The sequence below is a fragment of the Puma concolor genome, chromosome B1 (assembly GCF_028749965.1).
Source record: "Puma concolor isolate L17-30 chromosome B1, mPumCon1.1.hap2, whole genome shotgun sequence".
In the NCBI taxonomy this organism is placed as follows: domain Eukaryota; kingdom Metazoa; phylum Chordata; class Mammalia; order Carnivora; family Felidae; genus Puma; species Puma concolor.
The window spans coordinates 35289875-35310355 of NC_141670.1; the positions used below are offsets into that span (position 1 = coordinate 35289875).

A 20481-nucleotide genomic window follows, 5' to 3' on the forward strand; every position below is an offset into this window, starting at 1 on the left:
TGAGTGGGTGGCTTGGGCTCTAATTCTCTGTACTGACACTGACATGATCTTGTCCTGTTGTAGAGTATATTTAATGTGGGTGGTGGGAAATATGACAGGTAGGTTGAGGATAGAAAAGAGGTCAGTGAATATCATCCAGAGGAACTGCCCAGATCCATGAGCTCCAGGAGCCAGGTGTCAACTTTTCAGTGGGTGAGCCCTGATCACACTAGCACCATTACAGATATTTGTTTATAAAAATAAAATTGTTTGCTCTTTGGATGGGGGACGAGATGTGTGAACTCAGATGTGCCCTGAGGAGCATTTGGTACATGTCTTAGTGGTTAGGGTAAGTGTTTAGGTTGTATCAGCCTGAAAAGGAAAGTGGCAGGTGACACTGATGTGAGGGAAACAATTATGATAACACTGGCAGGGGATGAATTGGGTTCAGTAGCCCAGGTTTCCTAACCTGAGAGGTGGCAGAGGTCATTAACAAAGTCAAAGAGCACCTGGGTGGCTCTGTCAGCTGAGCATCCAACTTCAGCTCAGATCATGATCTCACAGTTTGTGGGCTCAAGCCCCACATTGGGTTCTCTGCTGTCAGCATGGAGCCCACTTGTCTCCCTCTCTCTCTGCACCTCCTGCACTCACGCTTTCTCGCTCTCAAAAATAAACAAACAAAAAAACAAAGTCAAAGAGTAAATCGGTAGAAAAGGGCTTAAGAATTAGGACTATGAATGTGATTTTGGAGACAGTAGTAGCATTTCATTGCCAGAAGACTGAATGAAGGTTTCAGGTCGAACAATGACAACAAATGGAAGTGTGCATGTTGAGAAAGGAAGAAAGATCACCAGAAATAGAAAATATGAACCAAATGTAAAGGACTGTTATATCCTCTTAATTTCTTAAAAGTATATACAAATATTGTTACATTGTTTGTGTGGTTTATAACACTTAGATAGGCAATTCCTAGAACAGCTACTGCAAAAAGAATGGGAAGCGGTAATGAATTGATCTATCTTGTAAGTCTCTTACTTTTTACACTAATATTATGCTATGAAATTCAGCAATGAAAAGGCATGAAGTATTGAAATACAGAACATGTATGAATTTCAAAATAATAGTTTGGAGTGAAAGAAAACAGAGAGAAAGGAATACATCCTCTCTGATTCCACCTATGTGAAAATCTACAAACTTCAAACCATTCTATTGTGACAGAAAGTAGATCAATAGTTCCCTGGGTCCAAAAGGGTCAGGGCAGAAGGGAGGATTATCAAGGGGCAAGAGGAAACTTTAGGGGTGATGACATGGTCATTAGGCTGATTGTGGTGGCATTTCACAGATGCATGTGTCAAAATCTATCAAATTGTGTAATTTAATGATGTGCAGTTTACCATATGTCAATTATTCCTCAATAATCTCTTTTTAAGAGCCTGTCAATAGACTGAAAACAATTAAGGTCGTGTATTTTACTACCTATACCAATTGTATATTCATGATGGAAATATGTATAGTGGCACCTGGCTGGCTCAGTTGTAGAGCATGCAACTCTTAATCTCAGGGTCATGAGTTCAAGCCCCAACTGGTTATGGAGCCTACTTAAAATTAAAAAAAAAAAATAGAGATGATGAAAATATGTATAGATGAAAAGCCAATACACATACAAAATGGAATTCTAAAAAATAATTAACATCAAAGTATGCAGGGAAGGAGGAACATGGGGTGGGGGGAAGACTGGACAAACAAAACAAATGGTAACTTATACAGCTATTTCAACCATATTAATTTTTATGTTTACTATAAATCCCATAAACACTGCAATTCAAAAGTAGAAGAGGTTAGAGGAATGAGAGAGTGAGACCAACTACATAATGTCAATTAGAGATGCAATTTTTTTTAAGTTTTTATTTATTTTGAGAGAAAGAGTGAGCAGGGGAGGGGCAGAGAGAGAGGAGAGAGCAAGAATCCCAAGCAGACTCTGTGAGTGCAGAGCCCAATAGGAGCTCAATTCAGGACTCGAATTCACTAACCGTGAGATCACAATCTGAGCTGAAGTTGGATGCTTAACCTTAACCAACTGAGCTACCCAGGCATCCCTAAAGACACAATCTAAAAGCATGACACAGATATATTGAAAATAAAAGGATGGAAGAAGATATACCATTCAAATAGTAGAGGTAAGAAATCTGCTGTGGCCATCTTAATGTCAGATGAAGTTGACTTCAAGACAAAGAATATCCTGAGAAAAAAAGAAGGAACTTTATTTGTCCTAATGGAAGGGGAGGCAGAGGGTGTGGACACTGGAGCCAAATGCGTGGGGAGATTCCCTGAATGGAGCCCATGGAAGTTTTCTACAGAGAGCTACTTTCTCCCTTAGGTTAAGAAGTAAAGTCATTTGCTGAGACTGAAAAGCAGTGAGGAGGTGCTGGAGGAGAAGAGTAAGTGTGAAATGGTTTTTACAAAGCAGGAGAGTAAGGGGTCTGGGGACTCAGTGGCTCCAGAGCAGCAACAGGCCCATGTGTGGTTGCTGCATGTGTGGAGGTGTTTTGTTTTTGTTTTGTTTTTAATGGAGAGATCATTGACACATGACATTATATTAGGTTCGGGTGTATGACATAATGATTTGATATTTGTGTATATTGTGAAATGATCGCCACAATAAGTCTAGTTAACATCCATCACCACACAGTTACAATTTTTTTCTTGTGTTGAGAACTTTTAAGGTCTACTCTCTTAGCAACTTTGAAATATGCAATACGGTATTATTAACTATAGTCACACTGCTGTACATTACACCATCAGGACTTATTTTATAACAGGAAGTTTATATCTTTTGACCATCTTCACCCATTTCATCCATCCCCCATGGCTACCACACCTCTGGCTACCACAAATCTGTTTGCTGTGTCTGTAAGTTTGTTTTGTTTTGTTTTTTAAGATTCCACATATAAGTGAGATCACATGGTGTTGGTCTTTCTCTGACTTATTTTGTTTATCATAATGCCCTCAAAGTCCAGCCATGTTATCACAAATGGCAGGATTTATATATATATACATGATATGTATACAAGATAATATACATACCTCAATTTTGTATTCATTCATAAATGAATAAGCACTTAAGTTGCCTCCATGTCTTGGCTATTGTAAATAATGTTACAGCAAACATGGGTGTGCATATGTCTTTTCAACTTAGCATTTTCCTTTTCTTTGGAGAAATATCCAGAAGTGGGATTGCTGGATTATATGTTGCTTCTATTTTTAACTTTTAAAGGAAATTCCATACTGTTTTCCATAGTGACTGCACCAATTTACAGTCCCACCAGCAGTACACAAGGGTATTCTTTTTTTCTCCACTTCCTTGCCAGTTCTTGTTATTTCTTGTTTTTTGTTTGTTTGTTTGTTTGTTTTTATAATAGCCATTCTAACAGGTGTAACGTGATACCTTATTGTGGTTTTGATTTGCATTTCTATTAGTGATGTTGAGTATCTTTTCATGTCTCTGTTGGTCTCTGTCTTTGGAAAAATGGTGGTTCAGATGCTCTACTTTTTATTTTACTTTTTGAGAGGGAGAGAGGGCACAAGTGAGCGAGGGTCAGAGATAAAGAGAGAGGGAGAGAGACAGAGGTAGAGAGAGAAAGAGAGAGAGAGAAGCAGGGCTCACCCAGGGCTTGTGTTTTACCCAAAGCAGGGCTCTTGCTCACCCAATGTGGGGCTTATCTGTCTACTTTTTAATTGGATTGTTTGTATTTTTGCTATTGAGTTGTATGTGTTCTTTATATTTTTAGGCAATAACCCTATATCAGATATATGATTTGCAAGTATCTTTTCCCAGTTGGTAGATTGCCTTTTCATTTTCTTGATAGTTTCCTTTGCTGTGAAGAAGCTTTTTAGTTTGATGTAGTCCCACTTATTTATTTTTGCTCTTGTTGCCTTTGCTTTTGGTGTCAGATTCAAAAACTAATCACGAAGACCTATGTCAAGGAGCTTATCACCTATGTTTTCTTTAGGAGTTTTATGACTTCAGGTATTATGTTCAAAGTCTTTAATCCACTTTGAGTTAATGTTTGTGTATGGTATGAGATAATGATCAAGTTTCAGTCTTTTGCATGTGGCTGTCCAGTTTTTCCAATATTATTTATTAAAGAGACTGCCCTTTCTCCGTTGTATGTTCTTGGCTCCTTTGTAGTAAATTAATTGATCTTAGATGTTTGGGTTTATTTCTGGGTTCTCTGTTCCATTCCATTGGTCCATGTTTTTATGCCATATCTGTTTTTATACCAATACCATACCATTTTGATTTCTATAGCTTTGTAAGAGTGAATTTTTTGTAATATTAACAAGATCAATTCATCAAGGAGTCATAATAATCATATATGTACATGTAACTCATGCAGTTTCAAACTACATGAAGGAAAAATCTACAGAATGAAAGGGAGATTATAACACCCCTTTATAAGCAACTGATAGAATGATTACATGAAAACTCATTGAAGTCATAAGAAATCTAAACATTATAAAGCATGTTGATTTAATTAACATTCATAGAGCACACTTGCAGTATCTACTTTAGATTCATTCTTTTCTAGTGAACATGGTACATTGACTAAGATATACCACGTCCTGGGCTATAAAACAAGTCTAAATTAAATGTAAGCACATGAAATCATACAAGCACCATTCTCTAACTCAATGAAACTAAAGTGGAAATGAGTAACAATATCTAAGAAGACCCCCAAAATTTGTATATCAAGCAACACACTTTTAAATTATCCATGATTCAAAGAAGAAAAGGAACTTTAAAAACTTCTCTCAATAAATGCCAATGAAAATATAACACATCAAAATATGTCAGATGCTGTGAAAACCAGCAATCAGATTAAAATGTATAGCTTTCAGTGCCTTTATTAAAGGGACAGAGGGTTAGAGGCAACAGAGTATGATTACTAATGGTTTCTTTTGGGTGTTAAAGAATATTCCAGAATTGATTCTAGTGATGGTTGTGTAACTCTCTAGTTATAACAATTGAAATGTATACTTTAAATGAGTGATTTATATAAAGAATCATAATTATTAATTGTGTGAATTATATCTCACTAAAGCTGTTAAGAAGAAAGGAAGAAATATATAAAATCTGTGACCTCAAGATCAGCATTAATGAGCCATAGAGATAAATACAAATTTAAACCAAGTGAAGTAACAAGCATAGAAATCAGTGAAATAGAATATTCTGACACTGATTACTAGGAGTTGGCGCAGACTCCACAGGTTAAGGGCTTGGTCCCACATGACCATCCCCACTTCAGGCATCAGTCACAAGCAGTGGGCTCCCACGTGATCCACACTTTTGTCTGACTTGGCTGTAAATTGGGGGTTCCCATGACCCTCTCCTCAGATTCAATAATTTGCCATAACAGCTTAAATAACTCTGGGAAACATGTTTATCGATTTATTATAAAGGATACAAATGAGTAGACAGATAAAGTACATTGGGTGAGGTCCAGAAGAGTCCAGAGTGCAGGAACTTCTGTCCCTGTGGAGTTGAAATGTACCACCCTCCCAGCACATGGATGTGTTCACCAACCTGGAAGCTCTCTGAACCTCATACTCTTGGGATTTTATGGAGGCTTCCTCACACAGTGCACTGTCAATTATTATCTCAATCTCTACCCCTCTCACTTTCCCCAGAGAATGGGGGTGAGGGGCTGAAAGTTTCAAACTTCTAATCATGGCTTGGTCTTTCAGTGACCAGCTTTCACCCAGAAGCTGTCCTGCAGCCCACCTAGAGTGGCCTCATCAGAAAAAAAGACACTCATATCGCCCCCATCACTGAGGAAGTCATAAAAGTTCCAGGATCTCTGTTTCAGGAACTAGGGGTAGAGACTACACACACACACACACACACACACACACACACACACACACACCCCACACACTTCCATTATGTCACAGATACAAACAATAAAAAATACTACTGACAAAATGGAAAGTTGGTTTTCTGAAAGATCATCAAAAGTAATAAACTTCTAACTAGACTAACAAAGGAAAAAAGAGAACACAAAATTCCAGTGTCAGGAATTAATGATTAATGTCACAACAAATTCTGCATCCATTAAAATGATATCAAGGGGATCTAGGGCACCTGGCTGGTTCAGTTGGTGAAATGTGCAACTCTTGATCTTGGGGTGGTGAATTTGACCCCCATATTGGGCATAGAGATTACTTAAAAATAAAATCTTAAAAAGGGGGTCTAACAAACAAATTCATGCCAATAAATGAGACAACTTGGATAAAGTGTATAAATTCTTTGAAAAATACTACTTAGCAAAATGGACACAAAATGAAAATATAATCTGAATTATCTTGTACCTAGTTATGAATTGGGATTCATTATTTAAAAACTTACCACAAAGAAAACTGTAGGCCTGGGCTGCTTCACTGGTAAATTCTATAAATATTTATGGAAGAAGTAACACTAATCTTACACAAATTCTTTCAGAAAATATAGGAGTTCTTCAGTGGTTTATGAAGCCAGCACAGCCCTAATGCCAAAACCTGACAAAACATTTCAAAAGAAGAAATATACTAATTAATATCCCTCCTGAAATTAGATGCAAACATCCTGAACCAAAGTGAACTAAATTCAGCAATATTTAAATAAGATAACATATCAGCCAACTGGGGTTAATCACAGGAATAAGTGTTGCATTAACATTTGAAAAATTAATCAGTGTTTTTCACTATATTAACAGTATAAGAGGAAAGATTATATGAATAGATGAAAGGATGCAGAAAAAGCATTTAACAACATTGAATCCCCCGTTCATGCTAAATGCTCCTATTATGTTAGGACGTCTGATAAAGACCATTTTCTCATGCATTCATATAGCAGATTAGGATAAGATGGAGCATGAGGCAATTTTCTGAAATAATGCTTATGTACCATGACCTCATAGGGCATTTGGGCTACACACACGATTGCATTTTTCAAAGCTCTTTGAGTGGTGCCCTTAAGAACTGGGCATTTCTCTCTTTGTAAGTTTTACCATGAAGAAAACTGTCAACAAATATTGAACCCTAGTTATTGAAATATATGATGAAGTATTAAGAGAAATGTACTGATATCTACAATATCTACAATGTACTGATATCTACAATTTCATCAGATGAATGGGCAGAGGGATGGATATGGAAAGAAATATGGAGTAAAGCAGATTTGGCAAAATCTTGGTTATAGAATCTAGGTGGCGAATATATGGGAGTTCATTATATAAGTCTTTAAACTCTACTGAATTCTTAAAAATGTTCATAATAAAATACTGAGGGAAAGAGTCTGAGGAGGAGAACTGGGAAAGACAGGAGGGAAGAGCATTATGGGAGAAGAGAAAGGAGACCCCGCATTCCCCGGACTCAGAGGAGGCTCAGCCTGGAACAGGGAGGACATGAGGGACACACGGGAGCTTAGATGTCACCAAATGCTTGGCAGGCTTTATGTGGGAGAGGTCTGCATTTTACCTCGTTTAGATACAGTCGATTGAACTGGGCTCAAAATAAGCTGTTTTTTTTTTTTTAACTTTTTCTTTTCTTTCTTTCTTTCTTTCTTTCTTTCTTTCTTTCTTTCTTTCTTTCTTTCTTTCTTTCTTTCTCTCATTTAATTTAACTTTCTAATTTAAAACACTCTCATGTTAAAGGAAAGTTCCAAAAACTGCAAAAACCCTTGTCGTGAACCATTTGGAAAAGAGCTGTTGACATGATCAATGACTGAATGCTTTAGTGTATGTTTTCAACAAATGAGAGCATTCTCTCCTGTAACCACAATACAACCCTCAAAATTAGAACATTAACATTAAAGGGCGCCTGTGTGTCTCAGTCAGTTAAGTGTCCAACTCTTGATTTTGGTTCAGGTCATGATTTCATGGTCATGAGATTGAGCCCCATGTCAGGCTCTGCACTGAGCGTGGAGACTGCTTAAGATTCTCTCTCTCTCTCTCTCTCCCCCCTCCCCCAAAAAACAAAACAAAACAAAAAACCCATTAACATTACTAGTTATTCCTATAATATTTCTTTGACTGTCCTCATGATGCCATTTTGAACAGAGAGACCCTGACCCAATTTCCTGTGTTGCTATTTTCTCTTTTTCTGTATGACTCTTTGGTATTTTGTGAGACACTGGCAAGCTCCTTTGGGGTGAGCTTGTCAGGTTAAAGTCAGAAGTTCGTTACTTAACATGTGATCCCATATCCTGATATTTGTTTGTTTGTTTGTTTGTTTGTTTGTTTGTTTTTAAGTAGGCTCCATGCTCAGTGTGGGGTTTGAACTCATGACCCTGACATCAAGGGTCACATGCTCTACTGACTGAGCCCACTAGGTTCCCCTCTATGTCCTGATTTTTAAAAAGTGTGCTCATAATATAACCCTTAAATGTAAATATGTGTGTGTGTGTGTGTGTGTTGTGTGTGTGTGCAAGAGAGAGAAAGAGGAAATGAATTCACACATAAGGTCAAATAAAACAACTAAAAAGAACAAAATAATGTTGTCTCTAATTGAGGACATCACATGTGGTTTCAGGTTCTTATAAAAACTTTCCTTGCCCATGTTTTCTGGAATAAATACATTTTATTGTATTACAAGAGAAAAAAATACTGGAAAAATTTTTCTGGTGTGAAATTAACTTGTTAGCACCGAAGGCCAAGGGACAAACATGAATACAAAAGAAAGAGAGTATAGAGCAGGAGGAAATGTCCCAGTCTGTTTGTTTTTTTTGGCTGGGGTGGAGAGAATGTGAGAAGCATCCCAAGAGGGAGGAGAGTCTGGCTGCCACTCATGCCTGTCTTTACCTTGTCCCCACAGGCCCTAACTTCCTCAGCCATTCTGCAGGGCAAGACAGAGTTCACCAGGATTAGCTGCCCCACAGAGATGCGAGCCCAGCCCCTGGGAGGGGTTGTGTCCAGCAGGTACATTGGAAGACTGATTTCCAAGCCTTACCCTGCCCTTGTCTTCGTGTCCCTCTGGTCTTCTGATGCCTGCAGGTCCTGGTCCTTTATTTCCCTGGTGTTTATTGGATGTCTCCTGTGTGCCAGGCACTGTGTTAGTGGAAGACATGGGGCCCCTGCTTTCTGGAACTCTCCTTCTGGGATGGCATCCAGACAGACAGAAGAATGTGTCAGTTAAGACATACTAGGAACCCCAAGGATAATTGGGTGACAGATGGGACAGAGACTAGGAACCCCAAGGATAATTGGGTGACGGATGGGACAGAGACAGATGGGAATGGTGACTTTGATACAGAGCCACTGTCTCTGGTGCAGAGAGCCAGGGAGAGGTCCTAAGAGGGCCCCCCAGGAACTATTGCCCCTGAGTGCAGGGACTGGACTTCTTTGAGCAAAGCTGGAGGGCAGCTGGGGTGAGTGGAGGGTGAAGAAGTCAGAAGGACAAGTAGAGGCAGATCACATACCCTGGACACCATGTAGGGAGCATGGGTTTTATTTTTTGAGTGAAATATTAAAGAAAGTAAAACATCTGAATGTTTTATATGGATTACATATTGAAATGATACTATGTTGGTTATTTTAGGTTAAAAAATATATTGTTCAAATTAATTTGACCTCTCTCTTTGTACTCTTTTAGAGTGGTAACTGAATTCAAATTTAATGTGTGGCCTGTAATATACTTGTGTTGGCGGTGCTGGTCTAATGTACGTGGTAGATGCAGGATCAAAAAGACCATGGTCAAGTGCAGGAGAGTTGCTTGTTCAGATTCCACTGGCGACCAAAAGCTGAGTGCCCAACCAGCACTGCCAGCCACCGGGAATCCTGTGGGGATTCATTCACCAGCTTCCCCTCCTTCCCGGACCCATGCATCAGAAGAGAAGAGAGATTGTAACACATGCACACAAGGAGTGGGTTTTACCAATTGTTCGAATACTCCCTTTTCTGCATGCCCTGCAAATATGTCACTCAGGCACAGAACCTGTGGGCCCCACGCCCAGAGGTGGATGCAAGGTGGTAATTGCATGGCAGTCATGGCCAACCTGAAACCTGGATTCCAACTGGGTCTCCATCATGCCCTGTTATACAGTGATGCATTAGCTCCATAAAATAAAATAAAAACAGAAATTACTTTTATAACGCATGCCTCCTGGTAGGGAAATCTTCTAGAACATCAGCTGGACAGAGCTCATCATTGGAGCTATATAGGTGCAGCTAGGCCTGGCCAAGTGGAAAAGTGCTAGGTTTGAGCTATGAGGTGGGCCTGGGTCTGGGCCAGGCCCCACTTAGCCCCATGCCTTGTGCTTGTGGCAGGTGCGGGGCTCTCTCTGCCTTCACAGCTCAGGGCCCTGTGCCTCTCCAGTAGGGCTGGGCTTGGGGAAGCCACCCAAGGTCTCCTTTCCAGCTGGAGCCCCATCTCTTGCTACCGATCCTGTGATCTAACAGATTTTTCACCCCAATCCTGATGTAATAAATAATGAAGAGTTGTACTTTTTATACATCTGTTAGTGACAGGTGAGTGGTGATTGTCCTTTGTGTGCCCCATGTATGTTGCTGCAGAAAATGGCTCCCTCAAATTACTTGGTCAACTGAGTCAAGCTGAGTGGAAGAGGGTTTGAGTGGTGATGAAGGATTGAGGGTCGTGAGGGAAACATGTCACCAAATATTTATCCCTTGTCTCTAGATGAGACGGTTAAATCCATGCAGCAGGACCACAGGCATGGAGTGTCCATGCAAACCTGGTTACTCTTCTTGGAAAAGATTCTCCTGAGTTCTGTCAGAAGTGCTCACTAGGTGAGATGTGGGGGCCTCGGGGGCTCTTAACCCACAGAAGACCCGAGTTTCCTTGTACCCCTTTCTCCATCCTGGTTTCATGCAGCCCTGCCATCCCCTCAGCATCTCCCTGTTCCCTGAGCCTGCAGTGGCCCCTGTCTGTCCATTTTTTTTGCATGGCCCCACACTGCCCCCAGCAGTGGCACCTTCCCACACCTCCTCAGCACCTTTTCCTCCTGGCCAGTTGAGTTTTCCACTGGGCATAGTAGACCGCTTTTTAGGGCACTTGATCATTTATTTCCTTTTGAAATATGAAGCAAAAAATTGAATAGAGTATGACCTGGTTTATGTTCATCTTTATTTCAATTCAATCATAAGATTCATTTTTAACACTTCATTATTCAGGAGAAGGCCGACGAGGACAAACGTGGCCAACAGCCTACAAAGTCATAGTAGGACCAAGCTTGTAGCTCCCAAAGTTTCCTCATCCCAGGCCCCCTTCCCTCTTTAAGATGCGTCTCTTCCCCACTTTTTGGATTCAGGGGCAAAGTGTAATTGTTCTTCTCTGACACTGCAGTTCTGGCTGTGATTGTAGGAACAGTCAACGGGTGGGGGACAAGAAGTTCCTGCACTAAGGCTGACTGGAGGATGGGGTTCAGCTTGAGAACAAAGGGGCTTCTGATCCCTGACCTGGACAGATTCCCCTTCACAGGGGCCCCCCTACAGCCCGGGAAAGCTCCATGTAGGTCTTGAAAGGAAGCCCAGCTCCTGAAGGTGCAACTCTGAACACTTAACAGGGCCCTAGGGATTGAAGCGCGCAGGCCCAGATCCCTCCCCACCCAAACAGGGGGAGTGAGGGGACCCGGCCCTCCAGGCTGTTCTGCCCCCACTCTCTTGTCAGGGACACTGGGCCCCTGGAGCTTGCTCCCCCTTCCTCCTCAGCTTTCCAGCCTTCCCTTGCGGATCCCCTCCCTGTGCCTGTACCCAGGTGCCCGATGGGATGGTCCAGGACAGTCCCTGCACCCTCAGGAGCAACCTCAAGTGTGTCAATCAAGAGTCCAGTACCTGGCCCATGGGGAGCCAGTGACCACTGGCCTGAGGCTGCCCACCACCAGCTCTGTCTCAGGTTCATGCTCACCTTAGCTCCCCGACCACATCCAGGATGGCAAGCTGGTCCCTCAGGTCTTCAGGGCCCCCAGCTGGGACAGAGAGGTAGTCAGTATCTTGAATGAGTGGCAAGAGTCAGGAGGAAAGGGTCGGGGGCTTATACAGCTTTGGTCAGAGCAGAACCCAACAGATTTTGTGTTTATTTTCACTTCATCCCTCCCCCCTTTTTCTCTCCCTTCCCTAAGGGTTCACCAGAGTTGGAATGCCCCTCCTGTCACCAGGTCCCAGGGGCTCCTTGTTCAGTGTCTGAGGCCCCAGCCCATACCATGTCCTCCCACCATCCTTGTGGAGAGAGATGAGGCAGAGAGGGCCCTCCCCTCTGCTAAGGTGAATGCCCCCTGTCTTCTAGGCTGTGAAGTGGACCCCAAGTGCACAGACAGAGTGAGTTAGTTTCTCCAGGACCCGTTGGCATGAGACTGTCAGGATCTGCTTGCTGCCCACAATAAGGTCCTGGGTGGATGCAGGCCTCATCTGTCCTGCACTGACCCTGGCTCTCTAAAGTGGCCTGGGGGCTCTGGCTGGCTGTATGAGGGCACCTGGCCCATTGGGACCAGCCCCCTGGCTGGTTGGCCATGCTGAGCCATGTCCTTCCTCATGCTTGTGAAACACCTTCACCCTACAGCCCTGCACTCTGGAGCATGGAAGGTGTCAGGCAGGGGTGCTGAGCGTCCCTTAGCACAGGTTCAGAGTGTGGTGTCAGCTCTGTGCACAGGTGCCGGTGCAGTCCTGGGACCTCCCTCTCACGATCCATGTAGTTTCCCTCCTTTGAGGACCTGTTGCTCCCACAGGCTGTCCTACCCTCTGACTCTTACCACATTCTGCTTTCTCACTCCATAACCCATCTATCCTCCCAGATGGGCAATCAGCCCTGCCTTAGGGCAGGATTATCTGTTGACCTTGACTCCCCCAGGGCCTCCTGCTCAGGTGAGGCCCAGGCAGTGTGGCCTGATTTTCTGCTGATGGGATGCCCATAAGGAATGCAGAACAGCAGGCTCACCAGCAGGGGGAGCTCATTAGGTTCCACTCCTGGGTCTAGGCTTGACTGCACATCATCTGTCCTTTCTGAAATGTGTCCCAACTCACTGTCTCTGTGGCTTTCACCCAACCTAGGCTGAAACTCATCTCTGATGACTTTCCAAACTTGTGTTCTTTAATTCCTGGAAACTACTCATGCGGCAGATGGACCTCCAGGACAATGAGATCCCTGCGGCCAGGGCTCTTACTTTAGGCATGCAGGGTGCCTTGTATGAAATGCTGGTGACCTGGCTCAACAAAACAAGGCAGGATGTTTCAATCAACACCCTACTGCAGAGAATCCAGGACTGCCTGGTAGGCCCCAGAAAGTGCATCTATGAAGAAGGCGGGACAGGCTCTGCCGTGTCCTGAGTGGAAAGACTCTTTTTAAGAATCTGAGCTTCCCTTTTTGCCTTTTCTACTTGAAGGGGAAGTATAAGTGGACACCAGCCTGGAAGAAGGAGCAGATACTTGATGAATACTTGAAGAAATTCTAATTCAAAAGCATACAGCTCTTCACAAGAGACTCTTTTTAAAATGTTTATTTATTTTTGAGACAGAGAGAGAGAAAGCAGGCTAGTGCATGTGCACCAGCAGGGGAAGAGCAGAGAGAAAGAGAGAGAGAATCCCAAGCAGGCTCTGCACCATCAGCACAGAGCCCAGCACAAAGCCCAACTTGGGGCTCTAACCCACGGTCTGTGAGATCATGATCTGAGTCGAAATTAAGAGTTGGATGCTTAACCAACTGGACCACCCAGGTGTCCCCACAAGAGACTCTTAATGATAGAGAACAAACTAAGGGTTGATGGAAGGGAGGTGAGTGGAAGATAGGCTATATGGATGATGGGTACTAAGGAATGCACTTGTTGTGATGAGCACTGGGTGTTGTATGGAAGTGATGAATTATTGAATTCTACTCCTGAAACCAATATTGTACTGTATGATAACTAAAATTTAAATTAAAACAAACAAACCATACAGCTCTTGGAATATTCTAGAACTTTTTCAATGTGCTTGGAATAATTTTTATGAAATGTTGAGTGTGATAAGTGAACTGTGGTAATGTGTACAGTATGATTCTATGTGGATTATAGTTATAGGCATACCTTATTCTACCATGTTTCCCTTTATTGCACTTCAAAGATATTTCATTTTTTACAAACTGAAGTTTTGTGGCAACCCTGAGTTGAGCAAGTCTATTGGTACCAGTTTTTCAATAGCATTTTCTGACTTTGTATCTCTGTGTCACATTTTGATAACTCTTGCAATACTTAAAACCTTTTCATTATTACTAATTTTGTTATAGTGATCTACAATCAGTAATGTTTGATGTTATTACTGTAATTATTTTGGGGTGCCACGAATTGCACCCATATAAGATTGTGAACTCAATTAGTAAATGGTGTGTGTCTTCTGACTGGTCCACCAGCTAGCCTTTCCCCAATCTGTCTTCCTCTCCTTGAACCTCCATATTCCCTGACTTACAACATTATTGAAATTAGGCCAATTAATAACCCCAAAATGACCTCTAAGTGTTGAAGTGAAAGTATCAGTCACATGTCTCTCACTTTAAATCAAAAGCTAGAAATGATTAATTAAGCTTAGTGAGGAAGGCACGTCGAAAGCTGAGATAGGCCAAAAGCTGGGCCTCTTGCACCGAGCAGTTAGCCAGGTTGTGAATGCAAAGGAAAAGTTCTTGAAGGAAATTAAAAGTGCTTTCCGGTGAACACAGGAATGATAAGAAAGCGAAGCAGCCCTGTTGCTGTTACTGAGAAAATGTGGGTGGTCTGCATAGAAGATCAAACCAGCCACAACATTCTGTTAAACCAAAGCCTAATCCAGCACGCCCTGACTCTCTTCAATTCCGTGAAGGCTGAGAGAGGTGAGGAAGCTGCAGGAGAAACTTTTGAGGCGGCAGAGGTTGGTTGACGAGGTCTGAGGACAGAAGCTGTCTCCGTGACATCAAGGTGCAAGGCGAAGCAGCAGGAGCTGATGTGGAAGCTGCTTCAGGTTCTCCAGAAGATCCGGCTCAGATGATTCATGAGGACGGTGACACTGAACAACAGGTTTACAACATAGTGAAGCAGCCTCTGTTGGAAGAAGATGCCACCTAGGGCTTTCACAGCTACAGAGGCAAAGTCAATGCCTGGCTTCAAAGCTTCAAAGGACAGGCAGCTGGTGACTTCAAGTGAAGCCAGTGCTCATTTACTATTCTGGAAGGCCGAGGGCCCATAAGGATGATGCTAAATCCATCCACTCTGCCTGTGCTCGGTACATGGAACAACAAAGCTTGAATGACCACACTTCTGCTCACTGAGTGTTTTAAGTCCACTGCTCGCTGACAGTGCATGGGTCACCCATGAGCGCTGATGGAGATGGACGACGAGGTGAACGTGGTCTTTGTGCTTGCTCACACAGCATCCATTCTGCAGCCCATGGGTCAAGGAGTCATTTCAACTTTCAAGTCTTATTATTTAAGAAATGCATGTTGTAAGGCTATGGCTGCCGCAGACAGGGATTCCTCTGATGGATCTGGGCAAAGTAACTTGAAACCTTCTGGAAAGGAGTCACCATTCTAGGTGCCATTAAGATCATTCGTGACTCACGGGAAGAGGTCAAAATAGCAACATGAACAGAAGTTTGGAAGAATTCGATCGCAGCCCCCATGGAGGACCGTGAGGGCTTCCGGACTGTGGTGGCGGAGGTGTCTGTGGGTGTGTGTCGGGGGGAACGGCGAGAGAGCCGGGACTGGAAGAGGAGCCTGGATATGGCACTGAATTGCCGCCGTCTCGTGAGCAGACTTGAACGGATGAGGAGTTGCTCCTTCCGGATGAGCAAAGACTATGGTTTGTTGAGATGGGAGCCACTCCTGGTGGAGATGCTGTGAAGATGCTTGAAATGACAACAGAGGGGTCAGAACATGACATAAACTCAGTTGATAGAGCAGCGGCAGGGTTTGAGAGGCTTGACTCCAATTTTGAAAGAAGTTTTGTTGTCAGTAAAGTGCTATGAAACAGCATGGCGGGCTGCAGGGAAATCGGAAGACTCGATCAACACGGCAGATTTCATTGTATTATCTTCAGGAATTGCCGCAGCCACCCCGACCTTCAGCAACCACCGCCCTGATCAGTCGGCAGCCACTGACATAGGGACAAGACCCTCCACCGGCAAAAAGATTATGACTCGCTGGAAGTGTGGATGATGGTTAGCATTTTTTAGCAATAAGGTATTTTTTAATGAATACGTCGTTTTGGACATAATGCTATTGCACATTTCAATAGACTACAGTATAGTGTAGACATAACTTTGGATGCACTGGGAAACCAAATAATTCATTTGACTCGCTTTATTGTGATCGTCGCTTTATCCGGGTGGTCTGGAAGCGAACCTGCAGTATCTCCAAGGAATGCCTGCTCAAGTTTGCATGTGCACTGCGAGTTGTTTTAGGGTGGCATTCTTTTCAATTCGTGGCACTTTGTCCTCCTAACAGCATTGCACGTTTTACTTGCATTTATTATATTGTAAGATGCAGTCATGTCGGATGTGTGCATTTACTTATGCGTAACTATTAAGGCTACAAGGTGTGTATCTTCCGTTTTTATATTTTTGTATAGATTTATATGAGCATGAAGAACCTTTTGAAATGTACTCATTAGTTGGATTACCCAAGTCACCTGAATGGGAGGAGGCCACCATGAAATGAGGAGGAATACAAAGGGGGAAGATGAAAAAGCCCACTTCTAGGGATGGCACTGGTGGGTTCGGTGCTCCCTCTTACCCAGTTAGCGCTTTCCAGGATTAGACGACCATAAACTTCTAAAGTGCCCACTCTTTTCAACATGATAATTTTGTGGCTGTCTGAGTATTTATGTTATTTCTAGGCAGATGTTTCCAAGTAAGGAGAGTGAGGGGAAGTGGTATCCACATGCAGCCCTGTGTTTGGGTGCTCCCAAACACACTGAGGGCAGTCAGGCGTGGGCCTCCTTCTCACCTATGGATGGGGTGGGGGCGGGGGATGGGTTAGATCTGAGCGGCAAATAGGTTCTATGTCATGTGTCACTGCAGGTCACAGGAGTAACCCTTCAGCCCCATTTTCCTTCTCCAGTCCTTCCAGCATATCTATATTCCAGTCATGGCGGGATAATGTTATAGAGGTCATGCTTGGGGCTCTTGGTTTTTTCCATCTCAAAGGTCTGTGTGTCCCCAGACTGGTATGGCTGGACCCAAACTGGAATCGCCTGAACGTCTGGGCACTTTCAGGGTCTCGGTGTTCTAGTAGAGTTCTGTGGGGGCACAACCCTCACAGCCTTGCTGTTTGTCTCTCTCCCACTTCCTTCCAGAGGCCCCGCCCTGTCCCTTCCCTTTCCTGAAAGACGCGAGTGTTTCCTGCCTCTGCTGTCCCTTCTGTGTGGGGCACTGTATCTTCAGGAGGAGCCAGGAATTTTTGTCAGTCAAGGTTCAGCTCACCCGTCCCTTTCCCAAGAGGACTTGAGCGCCCATCCAAAGGATTAGCCTCATCAGTGTTTGTCATGCTTACTTATTTAAGGTAAGCTGCGTCAGAGGACGAAGCCGATCCAGTCCAAATGGCACTTGGCGCTCAATAGGCACTTGATACGTGTTTCATTAGTGATTGGTGTTCTTTCGTGCTTCTCTCCAGGGGAAGGTGCCACCTTTGAAGAGGTTGTTGGACAATATCAAACAATACAAGGAAGGCCATTAGGTACAAAATACTCATGTATTTATGAATTCATGACCAAATTAAATATGAAACCTTATATAAAAAGAGGTGTGTGTGTTTTTTCTCCCCCACCCTCCCAGTCTCCACTAAAGCAGCTTTGAGTGACACAAGTACAGGGGTGTGTGTTCTTGTGACTTGCCCTTCCTGTCTCCTGGGGGACTGGAATTAAGCCCCTCCTCCCTCCCTTCCCCCTGGGAGGACACTAGCCCTGGTCTGGCTCCCCCAAGCCTCCCCAGGTGGCATCTCTGGCTTGCCCCTGGGCCTGCTGGGTTCCCACAGAGCAGCTAGGAAGAGGCAGCGGGTCCCTGAGGGGTGAGCCCACCCTGGTTGCTGAGGTGGTCCTGTGGCTCCTCTGCTGTGGGCTTCCTGCACCTCCTGGGCCACCCTGACTTTCCCTCCCCTTGGCCTTCCTGCATCCTCATCAGTGGGCCACACTGCTCAGCCCTGCAAGCTCGCAGACACCCATTTCCCCTCCCCTTGGACGTGAGGTCTCTGTCCTCCCTCTCATCAAGAGTTCCTGGGAGGCCCCGGGCCCCACCTCTGGCTCCCTTCTCCAAGAGCCAAGGTGCAGAGTTGCACCCCCCTTGCACACTCCCTCCTGCCCCTGCTCGTTGGCTCATCAAGTCAACCTCGCCCTGAAGCCAAGGGTGAGAACTCAGCAGGCAGGAGCACAGGTCTGGCTTGCCAGCCAGCCAGCCTAGAGAAGGGGAGGCAGCCGTGGCTCTGGAGAAGTCTGCAGCTCAGACAACAGAGGTCATGGCCACTCCAGACCTGCCACGTCCTGCTGCTTCTCCTGATGACTTACCATCAGATCTCTAGGTCTTGGCACCACAAAGCTGTTGCAGACTTTTCCTCGGTTTCTGGGTTTGCTTGATCCCAGACCTAAAGCCAGGGTCTTGCTGGTAGAGCCCACACCAGGCTTCCACCCATCATCAGCGGGACTCTGACTTTTAAGTCTAAAAATGGTGTGGGGGGTGAAATATGGGTCAGGATCACGAAATAGGGAGAGGTCAATTGTGGCCCAGCTTTTCCCCATGGAGCTGCAAGCTGCTGTCTTAACCCCCACAATCCTCCAGTCTTGTCCCTCTCTTCCTGGGACTGACCTTGCTTTGCCCCCTCCTTCCCTTTTACCCCAAACCACCGCTAAGTGAGGTTATGTCCTGTGCTCCTTCATTACAGGGACTCCTATTCTCCAAGTTGGTGTCCTTTCCCCTGACCTTTGACCCCCAACACATTCACATCCTGTGAAGTCACTCTCTGAAGTCGAGGGGGATAACTGATTCTCAAGATGGGCAAAGTAGGGGTCCAATGCCACGTTTGAGCCCTGAGACCACCCCGCCCCTGCCCCTGAAGCCTCAATCCCAGCATGTTAAGTCAGAACTTTTGCTGTCCTCTGAGCAAGCCTGCAGGGCCAGGGCATCCTCAGTCACAGCCGGTGACAAGTCCTTGCCTGACAGGCACTGAATCAATTCCACAACCTAAACTTCTATGTCATCAAACATGGAGGCCCCTGTGCGTAAGCTATACAGGATCTTCTTGTATTTTTCTTCCTTTGAGGGAATAGAGAGGCTAAAGTGTTTTGGTTGGTGGTGATTTTGTTGTTGTTTGGGGGTTTGTTTTTTTGTTTTTGCTAATTTGGCCCCACCGTGCTAAGAAGCCATGCTAACCAGAGGCAGGAGGAGGAGCCCAGGAGAGCCTGGGGTTGCTGCGCCCAGACCCCACCACCCACGTTCTCCTCTCCCCCTGTCCCAGCTGTTTCCTTTGGTTCCCACCTCAGGATCTGAGTGGGGAGGGATGGGGGAGGGAGAGGTTTCCCACTGCACCAAGAGGCACGGCTCTGAGGCCTGAAGCTCTGAACAGTCTCTGCCATCCTTTATCAGGCCCAGACGCCTACCGCCTAGGGAGGGCAGGATGGCTGCAGAGTGCAAGCCTTCCACCTGTGGCCTCGGCAGCTGCACCCCAGGATGTGGAAGCCTGGAGTTGGGCTGAAGGCTTAATTTCTACCCTGACTTCTCCAGTGAGGATCTGAGTAGGCGCCGTGTGGAAATGCCCACAAAACATCTGCAACCCTCAGGTCCATTGATGGAAAGAAGTGGCCAAGAGAGACAGGACCTTCCCTGCGCGCTGCCGCGTCCTGGGAGGGGGCCGCCTCCGCAGACCAAGACACATAGCCTCATGGCCGGGAGAGTTTCGCTCGGGTGCCAGCGGTCTCCAACCCAGAGTCAGATGCCAGAGCTCTCCATTCCTTCCCTGCTCCCCACCTCCCAGCAATCGTCCGCCTCCTGCCCTGCTTTGGAACTGGGGACCCCCGCAGGGGTCCCTGTCCTGATCCACAAGGCCCCCCTCCTCTCTTGCTGAGCTGCGTTGGCTGGTGAGAACAGCCCTGCCCTTTGGGTCCTGGTTACGCGGGTCCCCTTGTCCCTGGGAGGTGGAGGGGGCGATGCAGAAGAGCAGAGGGGCGAAGGCGAGTGGGGAGAACAGCAGCGGGATCAGGAGAGGGTGGCAGCGTCTCAGACCACAGCCGAGGAGGAAGATGGGGACGACGAGGAGGCCGCAGAAGAGGACGGTGAGGACGGACTGTTCCAGAACAGCCAACGCCGCTTGGGCTGCCGTTTCAGGTGGAGATAGTCCTCCTTCTCACGTTCCTTCCGTGCCCGCTGGTAGTGATCTTCTTCCTTTAGGTACCAGACAGGCGGCCACCGGTGCTTCTCAAAATACTCCTGGTTTTCTGGAGCAGAACAGTAGGGCCGTAGTTAGAGGGCAGGAGAAGGGGAGAGAGGAGGGCTGGGGCATGGAGGGTGTCCAAGGGATGCCCGCGGCGGC

General features: G+C 45.1%; 1 protein-coding gene and 2 long non-coding RNA genes across 5 annotated transcripts in view; 2 read left to right on the forward strand and 1 right to left on the reverse strand.

Moving 5' to 3' along the window:
- LOC147581567 (uncharacterized) overlaps window positions 1-17705 on the forward strand; it is a 58535-nt gene extending 40830 nt beyond the window's left edge. The window contains exons 4-5 of one of the 2 annotated variants that reach the window (XR_015250036.1): window positions 13017-17466; window positions 17578-17705. This is a non-coding gene — a long non-coding RNA (uncharacterized LOC147581567). Of the gene's footprint in view, window positions 1-13016 lie in introns of both variants that reach the window. The other variant, XR_015250037.1, reaches the window with a different exon arrangement.
- On the forward strand, window positions 8-9578 carry LOC147581568 (uncharacterized). The gene is made up of 2 exons (XR_015250038.1): window positions 8-2889; window positions 8830-9578. It is a non-coding gene; the product is annotated as an uncharacterized LOC147581568 (long non-coding RNA).
- Window positions 17637-20481, reverse strand: part of RHOBTB2 (Rho related BTB domain containing 2) — a 28438-nt gene continuing 25593 nt past the window's right edge. For both annotated transcript variants that reach the window (XM_025932967.2, XM_086703453.1), the window contains one exon: window positions 17637-20386. In XM_025932967.2, coding sequence (XP_025788752.1) covers window positions 20169-20386 — 218 coding nt within the window. In that variant the 3' untranslated portion in view covers window positions 17637-20168. The remainder of the gene's footprint in view (window positions 20387-20481) is intronic.